Raw genomic sequence first — 12,041 nt, 5'->3', positions numbered from 1 at the left:
TATGTGTGTGAAGAATGCCATAGCCAACCTCTCGCTAATAGCACAGTTGATCATGCAGTCCCGAATGAACCATTTAGGGCAAACGATACCATCCCCATTGTTCGCCGTAAAACTCTTTTCAAAGTCAGTCAAGTTACGCAGTGGGACTGGCATCCTGTTGGCACCCATTTTCGGCAAGCAATTTAGCACCAGGTCCAGCTTCGTCAGGGACGGGAACCGCCCTAGAGCACTCCACATACCCGCCTCAAGACCTAGTAGATGTCGCTGTACGCAGATTTGGAGCTTCTGGAGGGATACACACCGGGCTGCCAACTCTAGAGTATCCCCAGTCGAATATATAGGCCCAATTTGCCTGCTAGCCCATTGAGATGATGTGAATATACGATGTAATTTCAACTCAAGCAGAGTTAGCCCATGCTTAGAACAGACCACATCATTGGCAAATTTAGGCGTATATGTGCCCAATAGACAAAGATATGTTAAGGGGGGCAGCGAATTATACATCAAATCCGCAGCACGCCAAAACTCTGGGCCATCCTTTGGAAATAAGGCGAGGGTCAATCGTGTCAGCTGCTGGAAAGGATGAATATCCGCAATAGTCTGAAGCAGTATCGAATCTTCAATGCAGCCGACAGCCCACGATTTCAGAACACTGAAATCGGTGGTTTTTGCCAGTTTCGGAACTGCGTAGCTGTGATTTTGCTATTGAGGGGCCATGATATAGTTTCAATTCTGGCAGGTCCAAGAGGCTCTTCACTTTGGGCTAGCGGGCCTAACGTAATATTGATTAACCTTCTTCCAGCGAGGGCACCACTAAACTCGATAATCTGCAATGCGATCTCTCTAATATGAGGTGCCTGTAGCACAATGTTCTGTAGGATCCTATTAGGATGCATATGTACCCTTGAGTGATCATGGTCCAAACAGGTAAAATGAACCGCATATAGCATTGGCGAGGAAAGCCAGACATTGTGGATAGTAAAAGGCTTTCCATGGAATGGTCGAGTCAAGGGCAACGTGGTAAAGATAGAGACTCGACAAGTAGGGTGATACTGCGAAAGAGCCTCAAAGAGCTTAAGCGGGCCACCCTTAAAGACAAATAAACCCACATCGTGTAAATAAGGGATTCTTCGAATCAAATCGAGGACCGAAGTCCAATCTCCCCCAACGTAGGAACAAACTCGGGGGATGTACTCGTCTCCTAAGTATGTTCCTTCCAGAATACGAGGGATACGAGAGAAAGGATTAGGACTCCTTTGAAATCCTCGCGTTTGACCGTCGTCATCTCTCTTACGGTGCTGATTCGAACGCCCTTCTGCCACAATGCTCAGTTGTCTCGTTTGTGTAAGGATACTTCGGGCATGCGGCACATGGGGGGGTTCCCCATTCCTTAAGTGGATGACGATATGCTGGTATAAGAATAACCTGGCAATTATATTCCATTCCCGATTCACTTGGCACAGCGCTTGTAGGCTTCCCTTAGAGATGGCGCCTGTCTGTCGCTTGAATTAGAGCTGCAAAATATTGCTTCAGGTGTGGGGACTCATCCAGTCGGCGATCATTTGCCTGATCTCTATTGGTAGCCGATCCATAGCTCTTGTTTCGAGTTTTGGCAATATTGGTCATATGTGATCAAGTGGAGAAAAAGATGTCCGTGCAGAAAAGACGAGAAAGAGAAATTGATCCACCATTTGCTGGACTAATGGATTATTTCGGCAACAGAACTACATATGGCGCTAGACTAAAGTCGGCAAAACTAATCGCATATAGTAGTTCACAAATTGAATTGCAAGTTGATTGGGCTCGTTCTCCCCTCCTTAAATCACTCATCATTCACCTTTCTTGATATATGGTATTGAACCGATCAACAACTTAATTGATTTACATAAACCAACTAAGCCAGGCACTGACTGAAATTAAGTGCAACCCAGAGCTTCCTGGATCAGGCTCTTCGAAATGTGTGTTAAACGATAATGCATATTTTCTTGCGGATGGACCTTTGTTTAAGAGGCTGTCGATGGGTTCTTCGCCTGCATAACTAATCCGACGTATACTAAGAAGTTGATTATCATCCTTGCCGGTATGATGATGCTTCGTTTTCCATACAAAGCGTACAAGCCGAAACAGGGGCGCATATATCGGGGTTATCCCTGAATACTACGGCTACGGAGTGGGCGCCATGGAAGCTCGAAATGAATGTCACATTGTTGGGCTTGGGATATCTGATTCTCATACAGTGGCTCCCGAATGTTCCAAGAAAGACCCAATGGGCACTCCTGAATGCGGGTTTCTTCAAGTGAGATATTCATAGATAAGATATGACGGAGATATAACGGAGAATAGTCCCCTGGTTCGAAGGAAAAATCCATCCTGCAACTGATCTGGGACACAGGTCCGTAGAAAGAAGGTGGATTTTGAACTACCAGTATGTGCATATTCGAACATACCCCAGCAGGTCTTCGGTATAGGCTGCAGCTTCTAGGGCTGTATATTCCTGCCATTTCTTATTTCTGTGCGAGTCGGCATAATCACAATCCTCTACCGGGCTGGGGTAAGGAGGAAACTTAGGGTTTGAGGCAAAGTCTCTGAACATGTTTTGCCAAAGAAAAACCTCTTGATTCCCTATTTGTTATACTCCAATTTCTTTCATAGTATCAATCATTGGTATCTTTCAACCCTGAATATTTTATTTGTAAAACAAATCAATAAGTAGTAAGTCTCAAGGTTACTATGTAGTGAAGAGAACAACGCTCGGAGGCTAGCATGGTCAGAACGTGCGGGTCACTATCTTCAGCGTCATCGCTTTTCACGACGTAGTTTTTTTCCCTATGTAGCTTGTGCGGCTAATCTAGTGGACCTTTTCATTGGTAGTCTAGGGCACCGGGTTACAGGCACAACAACCGATATGGAAAACGATGAATGTCCTGGTGAATCCATTCCCTCTAGCCTGGGAGGTAGCCCCATTTCTCTTTTGTTATGCACGGAACACCGCTCGATTTATATTGTTCTCGGAAGAGATCCAGCATCGTGCCGTTGCTTGCCATGACGAAATTGTCTTCGGGTCCGTCGGTGAGACCGTTGACTCGGAGTTACGTTAAAAATTCCTGACCCTGAAGATTGATAACAAAGCGGTTTTTTTTGGCCACAATCGGGCTCCATATGTTATTATCATTGATAAAGAATGTTCGGCGGTCATACTTCGTTCTTATCGCCCGACAACTCCATTCTGGAACCACGGCTTTCAAACATTGGGCCGACGCCATGTATGCCGCTGCCCGGATGATGGTCAAAGTCCGAAAAGTTAGCCCCACTAACGGTTGTTTGGCCAGCATCGGGATCGTCCAGGCACTCCCTGGAAGCGTCAACACAGTCCCTGGGCTGGTAACATTCAGCCTTGATGTTCGAGGGCCGACGATGGGAGTGACAACTACCTTGAAGTGCCGAATGACCAGGGACAGCGAGTGGAAGAAGAGTGGACTTTTGCATTCGAGGTGTTTGGCAAAATTTCAGACGGTTGGTCAGATCTAGTTCATCTGAGATCTATCAAAAGCAATGCAGTGGGCTGATGATAGATGCAAAGAGAGGAGGTTTGCGGGAGGGCACATGACCGCAGCAGAACAAAGTAAGGCTCGCTCAGATCTTTCGTGGAACTAAGACTGATTCCTAGGACCACATAATATAATACGACTAGGCAGCACCGGGGCGGTTATTTGTAATTACGGGGAGAAATCGGCCAGTTCTGGCCTCGATCGTACCATATGCAATATAGAATGTAGATTAGAAACAGGCACCTTGCCTACCATCCCGCTGAACACCGAACACCAACATATGCTATATACAGTAATCCATAGCTGAAATATGACAATAAGAGGCTGGCTGAACCACATGGCTTAATAGGTTTAAACCACAGAGCGACCAAGATATGAACCGGCGACCCAGATCGCAGTGCACGTCCCCACCACAGACAGTCCAACCAGGCGCTTGCCCCAGCTGCTCTCGTCTGTCATTCGGGTTGGCCCAACGGGTTTCTTCCGGGGCAAATGCACAGAAGGCGAGTCTGCCTGTTGCTCGGTTGAGTTGTTGATAATGGCGGAGTACTCCTCATCGCGATTCTGCCACTTCTCAACCAGTCGCGCAATCTCAGCCAGGTCTTCCTTGAGAGAACCAGGCTCTCTTGCGTTGGCATTCTCCACCTCAACATTCTGGACATTACCGAAGAAATCCACCACAGTCCGAAGGCGGCCTTCTTGTTCGCCGCCGGGGAACAAGTCCCATCGCACACCGGGCTGTGAATGGATTTTCGATTCGTCATAGGAGTCAAACAGATCACCGAGGTTCAACTTTGAATTGGCGCTAGTTACCTGCGTTTCGAGGAATTCAAGCACATAGTAGGTCCAGCGATCAATGACCGCAACTCCGACATCGTTATCCGCATGGTGGGAGTAAGAAGACTGGTCGAGTTCACTGGAACCTGTTGCAACGATATTGGGCGAGTAGAAGTGGGTATACATCGTGTTTGCTTGACAAGTATCGATCATGAACAACAATTCATGGTAGCGCTTCTTCTCCCACATCTGACCAAATGCGTCGGCCAAGTCCCATGCGCCGATCTCCTCCGCATCCTGGAACTTGAGGAACTGGTCGCCTCCGTGTCCGGTCATGTATACAAGCACATTACTACCCGCATCAGATCCGAGTCTCTTGCTGCGTGGCACATCTTCATCGAGCCGGTCGGTTAAAAGGCGAATGAAGTTCTCCACCGTCACCTCGTAACCCCTGTAGTCTACCTCAATGTTGTCGCCGTACAGGTCGACCGCACGGTCGGCGTTACTGTATACAGTTCCAGGGAAGGCATTGCGGGGGTTGCAGGCCATGTCATCGGGGAGCATGAGGATGATTTGTGAGTCGGGAATGCCGAGCCGCTTCACGGTTCGGTAGAGGGATAGGACATTGGCGAGGTGACGGTAGTTGAACCAGAATCGGGAGGTGGAAACCAGCACCGCCCAGTTGGAGGTATGCTCGGCGGTCACTGCGCAAGTGAGAAGGAGCAGCGATAGGAGCTGTAAGAAGCGAGAAAACAACGTCATTGTGGTGGTGAGGGTCGAAGCTAGATCATAGTCTGGAAAGGAGGGATGCTTCCAGTGCTACCTGGATGGGAGGATAATGCGCGAGGCGGGAATCGAGTAGATAGAAGTCCCTAATGATAAGTCCCCCCGATTATATGAAGGCCATTACTGGGACTTGAAGGGCCAGAGGAAATGTTGGCAATGAACGGTGTTGATGATAAATCTCAAGATGGAGCTGAATGATGACAAACGATGCATTGGGGAAGTGACACCTGAATATTCAGGTTTTCAGGGACCTCGACTACAACGAATAAGGTTAGCGTTGGCTTTATGAACTAAAAATTATGCAGAATAAGGATTTAACAACATTTGAATATGAAAACATTCCTCCAGAAGTCAGTAATAATTCCAGCAAAACATGAAATATACAAACCCTAGTCAGACCTGTAGTTAGTTAGTCAGCTTGATTGAACTATAGATTAGTCACAAGAGACACCGCCCGCTTCGGCATCGGCATAATCACCAGGCGGATCAGATCACCGAACAGCAATCCACTTTTTTCTTCTTCATACTCGCCATTTTCTCTGATCGTTGCAGCGAATCATCCAGAGTGAAAATTTATACAAAATGGGTGGCAAGAAAGCAGTCGGAGAGAACTCCAAGAAGGCCGCTGGCAACGCTCGCGTATGTATTGACAACCCCGCCCCCGCCATCATTGCCACAAACGCGCCGATGCTAACAGTGGAATAGAAAGCCGACGCCGCAAACCAGAAGAAGGCCGCCGAGGACCAAAAGAGGGCTGCTGAGGAGGAGAAGCAATGGTCCAAGGGATCCAAGAGCAATGCGAAGAAGTATGAGTCTTGTGTATGCCCATACGACATGACGGTTAACAAAGTGTTTTTTTAGGGAGGACGCCGAAGCCAAGAAAGCCGAAGCTGCCCGCAAGAAGGCCGAGCGCGATGCCCAGATTGCCGAAGAAGAAGCCGCTGCCCCCTCCAAGCCTAAGGGTGCTGGAGCTAAGACCGCACAGAAGAAGAATCGTGGTCTCGATCTGTCACAGTTGGACGAGCCCTCCAAGAAGGGATCCGCCCTCAGCGCCTCCGGTATCGATAATGCCCTGGATGCTCTGTCTCTGACGAGCAAGGATACTTCCAAGGTCGAGCGACACCCCGAGCGACGATTCAAGGCCGCCTATGCTGCCTTCGAGGCCCGCCGAATGCCCGAGATTGAGGCGGAGAACCCTGGTTTGCGACGGCAGCAGCGCATGGATCTCTGCCGGAAGGAATTCGAGAAGAGCGAGGAGAACCCCTTCAACCAGGTCCATGTTGCTGTCAATGCTTCCAAGGAGGAGATCGCCGCGGTCAGGGACCAGGAGCGCAGCAAGACCGAGCGCAGATTGGGTAATTAAAACACAGGAGGTTCTCGGCAGAGAAGGAGCTTCAACAAAATTCGCTGTAGCGATTCAAATTCGCGCGACTGCATGGCACGCTTGGTATTGCATGCCAGATTGACATGCATGATCTCAAGGCAGTGACCTTATTGGGTATTCGCAGTTTACAGTGCATGGATCTGATTCCGAGGCGCCATTTGCGCAGACGCAGTCTTGCATGAATAGAATGAGGGGTCAGATGCATGTTTTGGGCATTCTTAGCGTGGTACACGTGGACATAAAATTACGAAATGGAATGACCGTGATGCTTAATTGCTTTGGCTGAATAAAGTAACTTTGAAAGGAAATCTGTACATTTCTGTTTGTTTCCGAAAATCAAGCGCCTTGAGCAGCCAGAGCCTCGGTCCTTGAAGTGCTGTTGGGGTCGAGGTAGGGCTTCTCGCCAATACCAACGGCACGGTGACCAAATCGTTCTCCGAGTCCTTCATAATCAAAAGTAGCCGTATGGAAAGCAGAGCGGTTATCCCAGATCGCTGTTAATATTAGAAACCCATCGATAAATATCAGCACGGATCCAGATGAACTTACCGATATCATTCTCATTCCTCCACTTGAAACGCACTGTCAGATCATGATTCTCCGTAATAGTAGTATAAAACTTCTTCAACAACTCATCCGACTCTTCCGCATTGAGCTCATTGATATACTTAGGAAAAGGTCCTACAGCATAAATGCTCTTCCACCCAGTAACAGGATTTGTCCGCACAACCGGATGAACAGTAGACAGCTCCGCACCGACATTCAATGGATTCCCACGAGGCTCAGTGTAAATGTAAATTTTCTCCGGATCAGCCTGAGCAGCTTTAATAAAGCCATCACCGATATACGTCGCCGTAAGACCCTCAAAGAACTTCTGATAAGGCTTCGAGAACCGATCATACATTTCATACCCTGAAGCCCAGAGCGTATCTCCACCCGTCTTGGGAAGCTGGGTTAATCGGAGAGAAGTGTAGTCCGCTGGTGCGGGCTCGAATTGAATATCCGAGTGCCACTGTGCTGAGTCGTAGCGGCGTCTGTTGCGTTGATTGGCGTGCCGGTGCATTTTTTTGCGGGATAGGGAGCTGATGGTGCTGACTTCGGGGTCGTCGACGCCGAATTCGTTGGTGTTATTTAGAACGGGGTGGATGTGGAGGGTTGAGTCGGTGGGTTTGCCGGCTGCTTGGCCTAGTTTGTGGACGAGTTCTTTTTGTAGGGCGTCTGTGAGGTTGTTTTGGGCGCGGAAGAAGACGACACCGCGCTGGGAGACTGGTCTCGATTAGGATTTGGTATTGTAAGGGATCTTGATGAGCTTACTAGTGATAGCGAGGTCTCGCACCAGCTCGTCTGCATTTGGGGCATTCAGAATGTCGTCAACAATGTTGAGCTTCGGGAATTCACGACCGATCACTGGGGTCGTTTCTTCAAACTCATATTGATCCAATGCACCGCTGAGCTTGAGAGGTGTTGGATATTGTTGCTCAGTCTTAGGTGCTGGGCGCACAGGAAGCGAATCGCCAGGGATGGGAGCCATGGTGAGTGAAGTATACGATTTATAGACTAGTGATTGAGAGAGGTACTGGTCCTTTTATAGAGATATTCTGATTGATAAGAAGTATACGTTCCCGAATAATCGGGACTATAAATCACGCAATTGGTCGTGCAACTTACGGATTTTCTCAAGCTTGGAAACTTACATACAGTTGTCGATAGCCCGATAGCTAAAAATGCGGGGTATACATATCACCTATCAAATTGATTTTTCTCTATGATTCCTCAACAATGTGAGTACACCGAGCGAGTGTTACAGGTGCCACGCTAGATTGTCATACAGCGCGAAGTTGAGTTGATTGAGCATCGTATGGTTTGCGCAGAAGTACGAGTGTAAAGATAAGTGTGATTCTGTGTCGCGTCTCGATTATCTGGATAATTATGATCCGCCTTCTGAGTGGTGGCTGATGACGAATTTGCAGCCCCGAATCACACGCAATTACGTGACCAAGCGTGTTGCCGAACTTTCGGCTGATCGCCATTAAAGTTGTCAGGCATCCAAATGTTGCCTGGAACCGCAAAAGATATTTATCCGAGATGTTGATCAGAAGTTAAAGACAAGAAAAGAGAATCAGAAGAGAATCTTGAGATAAAAATCTGAATTTGGATACAGGATAAGATTAAGTAAAGTATGTATTTTGAACAGCGAGACAAAGCCATCGGGTATCATACTAGCCTTTTAATGATAATTCAGTCCTTGATATATCAGGTAAAGATAATAGCCATGGAGAACAATGTGTTCGGTTGAGGTGTCAGGTAAAAATAGCCTTATAAGCAACTGGAGATCATTCAAGTCATCACTCCGCGCACATCCCAGACGAAGAGATTCTCATCCCAACCAACGCTTGCACACCATCCTTCATTCCCGAACAAGCACCAGTCTATACCGGTTGCAAATTCGGTATGTTTGTTCATCATGCCTAGCTGGGACCCAGCACTTGGCAACTGCCCAGCAGGTTGGTCTGAGCCGTCACTCCAGACACGACAGGTCATGTCATAGCTAGCACTCAACAGAACACTGGAAAGATGTGGTGACCAAGACAACTTTTTGACTGCATATGAATGGCCAGTCAGTGTAGTAATCGCAAGGCCTGGGTTGGGGGATCGGATGTCGAAGGTGCGAATTGCAGTGTCTACACCACCTGTTGCGAGAATGGAAGGGCGGTACTTGTTCCAGTCGTGAGTAAGGACTTCGTTAGGGTAGGCGGCGGCGGGTGGCATATATTGGCCTGGTAAGCCTGGGCTCCCGTGGTTGCGGAACTGCATGACAAGATGGTTTGAGGCAGAGGCGGGAGTGCGCAGATCAAAAAGACGAATTTGGCCATCAGATGATACTGCGGAGAGGAGGTCGGGGCTGTGTGGAGTGAAGGTTGCGGAGTATGTGCAACTGTGGATCGGGAGGGTGAGGAGGGATTGTTCACGGTGTGGTGACCAGATGCGGACGGTCCCATCCCAACTGCTGGAGCAGAATTTGTCTTTCGCAATCATATTCCAGTTCACACTGAATACCTCTCGCCCATGTTCCTTCCATTGTTGGATAGGGAACTCATTCACGCCGCAGTCGAATAATTTAATGCTACCATCACCAGATGCTGTGAGGACTTGATTTTCATGGATTTCCGACCAGGCTAGATCATAAAGCGCGTCTTGTGTGGCAAACCTGTAAATGCACAATACCAGGTGTTAGTGTCATTACGGAAAATCCGGGGTTCAAACAGGTGCTGCGCATGTGAATTACCATTTCATAGGAACAATCCCTTCCGGTGTGAGTTCCAGGATCCAAAGCCGGCCATTTCCGACCAGGCCAAAATTGGCTGCACTGGCGACTGCGAGACGATTATCGAAGAATGGGGAGTACTTGACGGCGGACCCGTTGAAACCCTGGGTGCGAAATTGAAGCATTATGAGGGACCGGGCTCCCTAACCACTTAAAAGTGACTAAAGAAATGAAAACCGCGATAAATGCAGGCCAGACGGAAAAATTGGGTATCAGAGTAAGAAAGTCGTAACGAGCATGTTCACGCGTTTGAGATGAACAAATGAACTGCGGGGGAACTCATCTGTTTAGACCGAGGTTTATTCCGGTTTCTTATCGTTATCGTTATCTTCATCGTTATCGCGTTATCGGGCGGAATAGGGTGATATCATGGTAGTAGAAGTAGGACAATTGATTTGTAGGGTATGGTAATAAAGGGAATGAGGTTCCAGTAGAACGAGAAAAATAATAAATAATGGAAGGACATCTTGCTTCACTCGAGATATCAATGAAGATGATAGAGGATACCGGAATGGTTTCTAAAATTCGTTATGGTGCTGTTGGTGGTCGTACCTCGTCTGATAGTACTAGTTATCAGAAAGCTGTGAGTTCGTCAGGCCTGTTGACCGCTTCCATTCCAAAATCTGCTTGGACATTCGACACGACATTCCTCGGTATGTCATCCTCAACATTCTGAATCTCACTGCTGAGCTGTTCGACAGTCTCCTGACGCTCTGTTTCACACATCCACCATCCTGACAACGGTTGGATAGAATCAAGACGAAATTCCCCTGATGAATCCCCATTGTTCTCATGTATTGAAGGAATCGAAGCAACTTCACTTGATGTAGCTTGGATGCCTACTAGCCCAGCTACTACCATAGTGTCATATTGATGCCCATTTTCTTCCACAGTGACTGGAACAGCGGAGAAGCCAGTTGGAATATCATCCATGTTGACACGGCGTGACACAGCGTCATCCAAGCCCAGATCAGTGTTACGGGCCTCGAAATCCCGCGAGTGATTGGGATGCATCGTTTCTTGGTGCAACAACTTTCCATCTGCATCCCAAAAACAGAAGACTGAGATCCAGCCGCCCAAGTAGGCTGTTCCACTGCCGAAGTGGCGCTCATGGCAACTTCCGCTCCAGAAATTCAGTACTTCGGGTGAGTTTGGATTGTCAAAAGAAGCGACAAAATGATTAAGAACTGGCCGGAGAAGCTGGGCAAATCGCGCAGGTTCGTCCCCTAGCTGATAGATTTTCTCAAGCTTCTCCAAAAGAAGTATCCAATCCTTTCGTTCGCCTAGCAAAGTGACAGATGGAATTCCACACGAGGTCCTCACTCTGTACGTGAAGTACTTCTGTACGGAACCCATCATCAAAACAGCTGCGACAACACGGTCGGATTCGGTTGTGGTGGTAAATTCTGGCATGACCCAGGTCCGCAATTCCTCATCCACCAAATTCTTCTCCATCATCCGAGTCATCAGCAAGGCCAAGGCACCAAAGTCACCAAAGTCACCCGCATCGATAACTTCAATCTCTCTTTGCCCCTCATGGGTCACAAAAAAAGATCGCAGTTCCTCTGCGTGTCGATTGACAAAGAAACCAAGTTGCGTCAGAATAGAGAACCACACATCTTCAGGCCGTATCGTCAAGTGATGATGATCAGAATAGGCGCAGAAAACGGCGCACACGAAGGCATGCTCGGAGGCGGATATATGGGATGTTTGAAAGATGTTCGGTGGAAATGAACTCTGCAGCAACTTCCGGCTGCGAATATACTCATGCCGGCATGCTTCACTCATTAATTCTTCAGAATTGCGTTATTTCCGGCCAATCCATTTACTCGGAGAGTTTTCGGATGTGGTGGAAGTGACAGGCATGTTGTTTCAGGAGGGGTTGAATGGTGATAGAAGTATAATCGACAGCGATCGTCTGAAGGGAAAATGAGGGATTTCAAGACGGGTTGCTCTTCATGAACTCTGGTGCCTGTCAAACTATTACGTACGCACATACGTACCTGGAGTAAGTTCAGTGGAGGGACTGAATCTAGCTGTCCTTCATAAGCGAGGAGGCGGGATTCTCACCTGTCTATTGCTCAATCATCTTTCTCCACTCCTGGTCACGCGAGAGTAAAGCGGCGCTCCTACATTTCCCACGTCTCTGTATAGGAAAGCCCTTCTACACCAAATCATGACAGACCGCCCATCTTCTCTATCGGAGATCTACCGATCCCGG

The 12,041-nt window shown here is 48.0% G+C and overlaps 5 protein-coding genes across 5 annotated transcripts; 1 reads left to right on the top strand and 4 right to left on the bottom strand.

Annotated features, from left to right (window-relative positions):
• Positions 1–3,899: 3,899 nt before the first annotated feature.
• N7520_004500 (GPI-anchored transamidase) lies at positions 3,900–5,087 on the bottom strand (the record flags this gene model as incomplete). Its single annotated transcript, XM_057138434.1, has 1 exon — positions 3,900–5,087. One exon carries the CDS (start codon positions 5,085–5,087, stop codon positions 3,900–3,902), a length of 1,188 nt encoding a protein of 395 aa, XP_056996641.1.
• Positions 5,088–5,693: 606 nt separating this feature from the next.
• Positions 5,694–6,474, top strand: N7520_004499 (DUF1014 domain protein; the record flags this gene model as incomplete). The annotated part of the gene is made up of 3 exons (XM_057138433.1): positions 5,694–5,750; positions 5,817–5,917; positions 5,973–6,474. 3 exons carry the CDS (start codon positions 5,694–5,696, stop codon positions 6,472–6,474), a joined length of 660 nt encoding a protein of 219 aa, XP_056996640.1.
• A 357-nt stretch (positions 6,475–6,831) lies between these two features.
• On the bottom strand, positions 6,832–8,026 carry N7520_004498 (TauD/TfdA dioxygenase family protein; the record flags this gene model as incomplete). Its single annotated transcript, XM_057138432.1, has 3 exons — positions 6,832–6,989; positions 7,045–7,761; positions 7,810–8,026. The coding sequence occupies 3 exons, from the start codon at positions 8,024–8,026 to the stop codon at positions 6,832–6,834; spliced, it is 1,092 nt and encodes a 363-aa protein (XP_056996639.1).
• An 806-nt stretch (positions 8,027–8,832) lies between these two features.
• pex7 (putative peroxisome biosynthesis protein (Peroxine-7)) lies at positions 8,833–9,945 on the bottom strand (the record flags this gene model as incomplete). Its single annotated transcript, XM_057138431.1, has 2 exons — positions 8,833–9,703; positions 9,782–9,945. 2 exons carry the CDS (start codon positions 9,943–9,945, stop codon positions 8,833–8,835), a joined length of 1,035 nt encoding a protein of 344 aa, XP_056996638.1.
• Positions 9,946–10,393: 448 nt separating this feature from the next.
• N7520_004496 (DUF4419 domain-containing protein) lies at positions 10,394–11,608 on the bottom strand (the record flags this gene model as incomplete). The annotated part of the gene is made up of 1 exon (XM_057138430.1): positions 10,394–11,608. The coding sequence occupies one exon, from the start codon at positions 11,606–11,608 to the stop codon at positions 10,394–10,396; it is 1,215 nt and encodes a 404-aa protein (XP_056996637.1).
• Positions 11,609–12,041: the final 433 nt, after the last annotated feature.

Source organism: Penicillium odoratum (genome assembly GCF_028828045.1).
Source record: "Penicillium odoratum strain IBT 22623 chromosome Unknown utg000004l_segment0_segment0, whole genome shotgun sequence".
NCBI classification, from domain to species: Eukaryota; Fungi; Ascomycota; class Eurotiomycetes; order Eurotiales; family Aspergillaceae; genus Penicillium; species Penicillium odoratum.
This window is presented reverse-complemented; position numbering and strand designations above follow the sequence as displayed.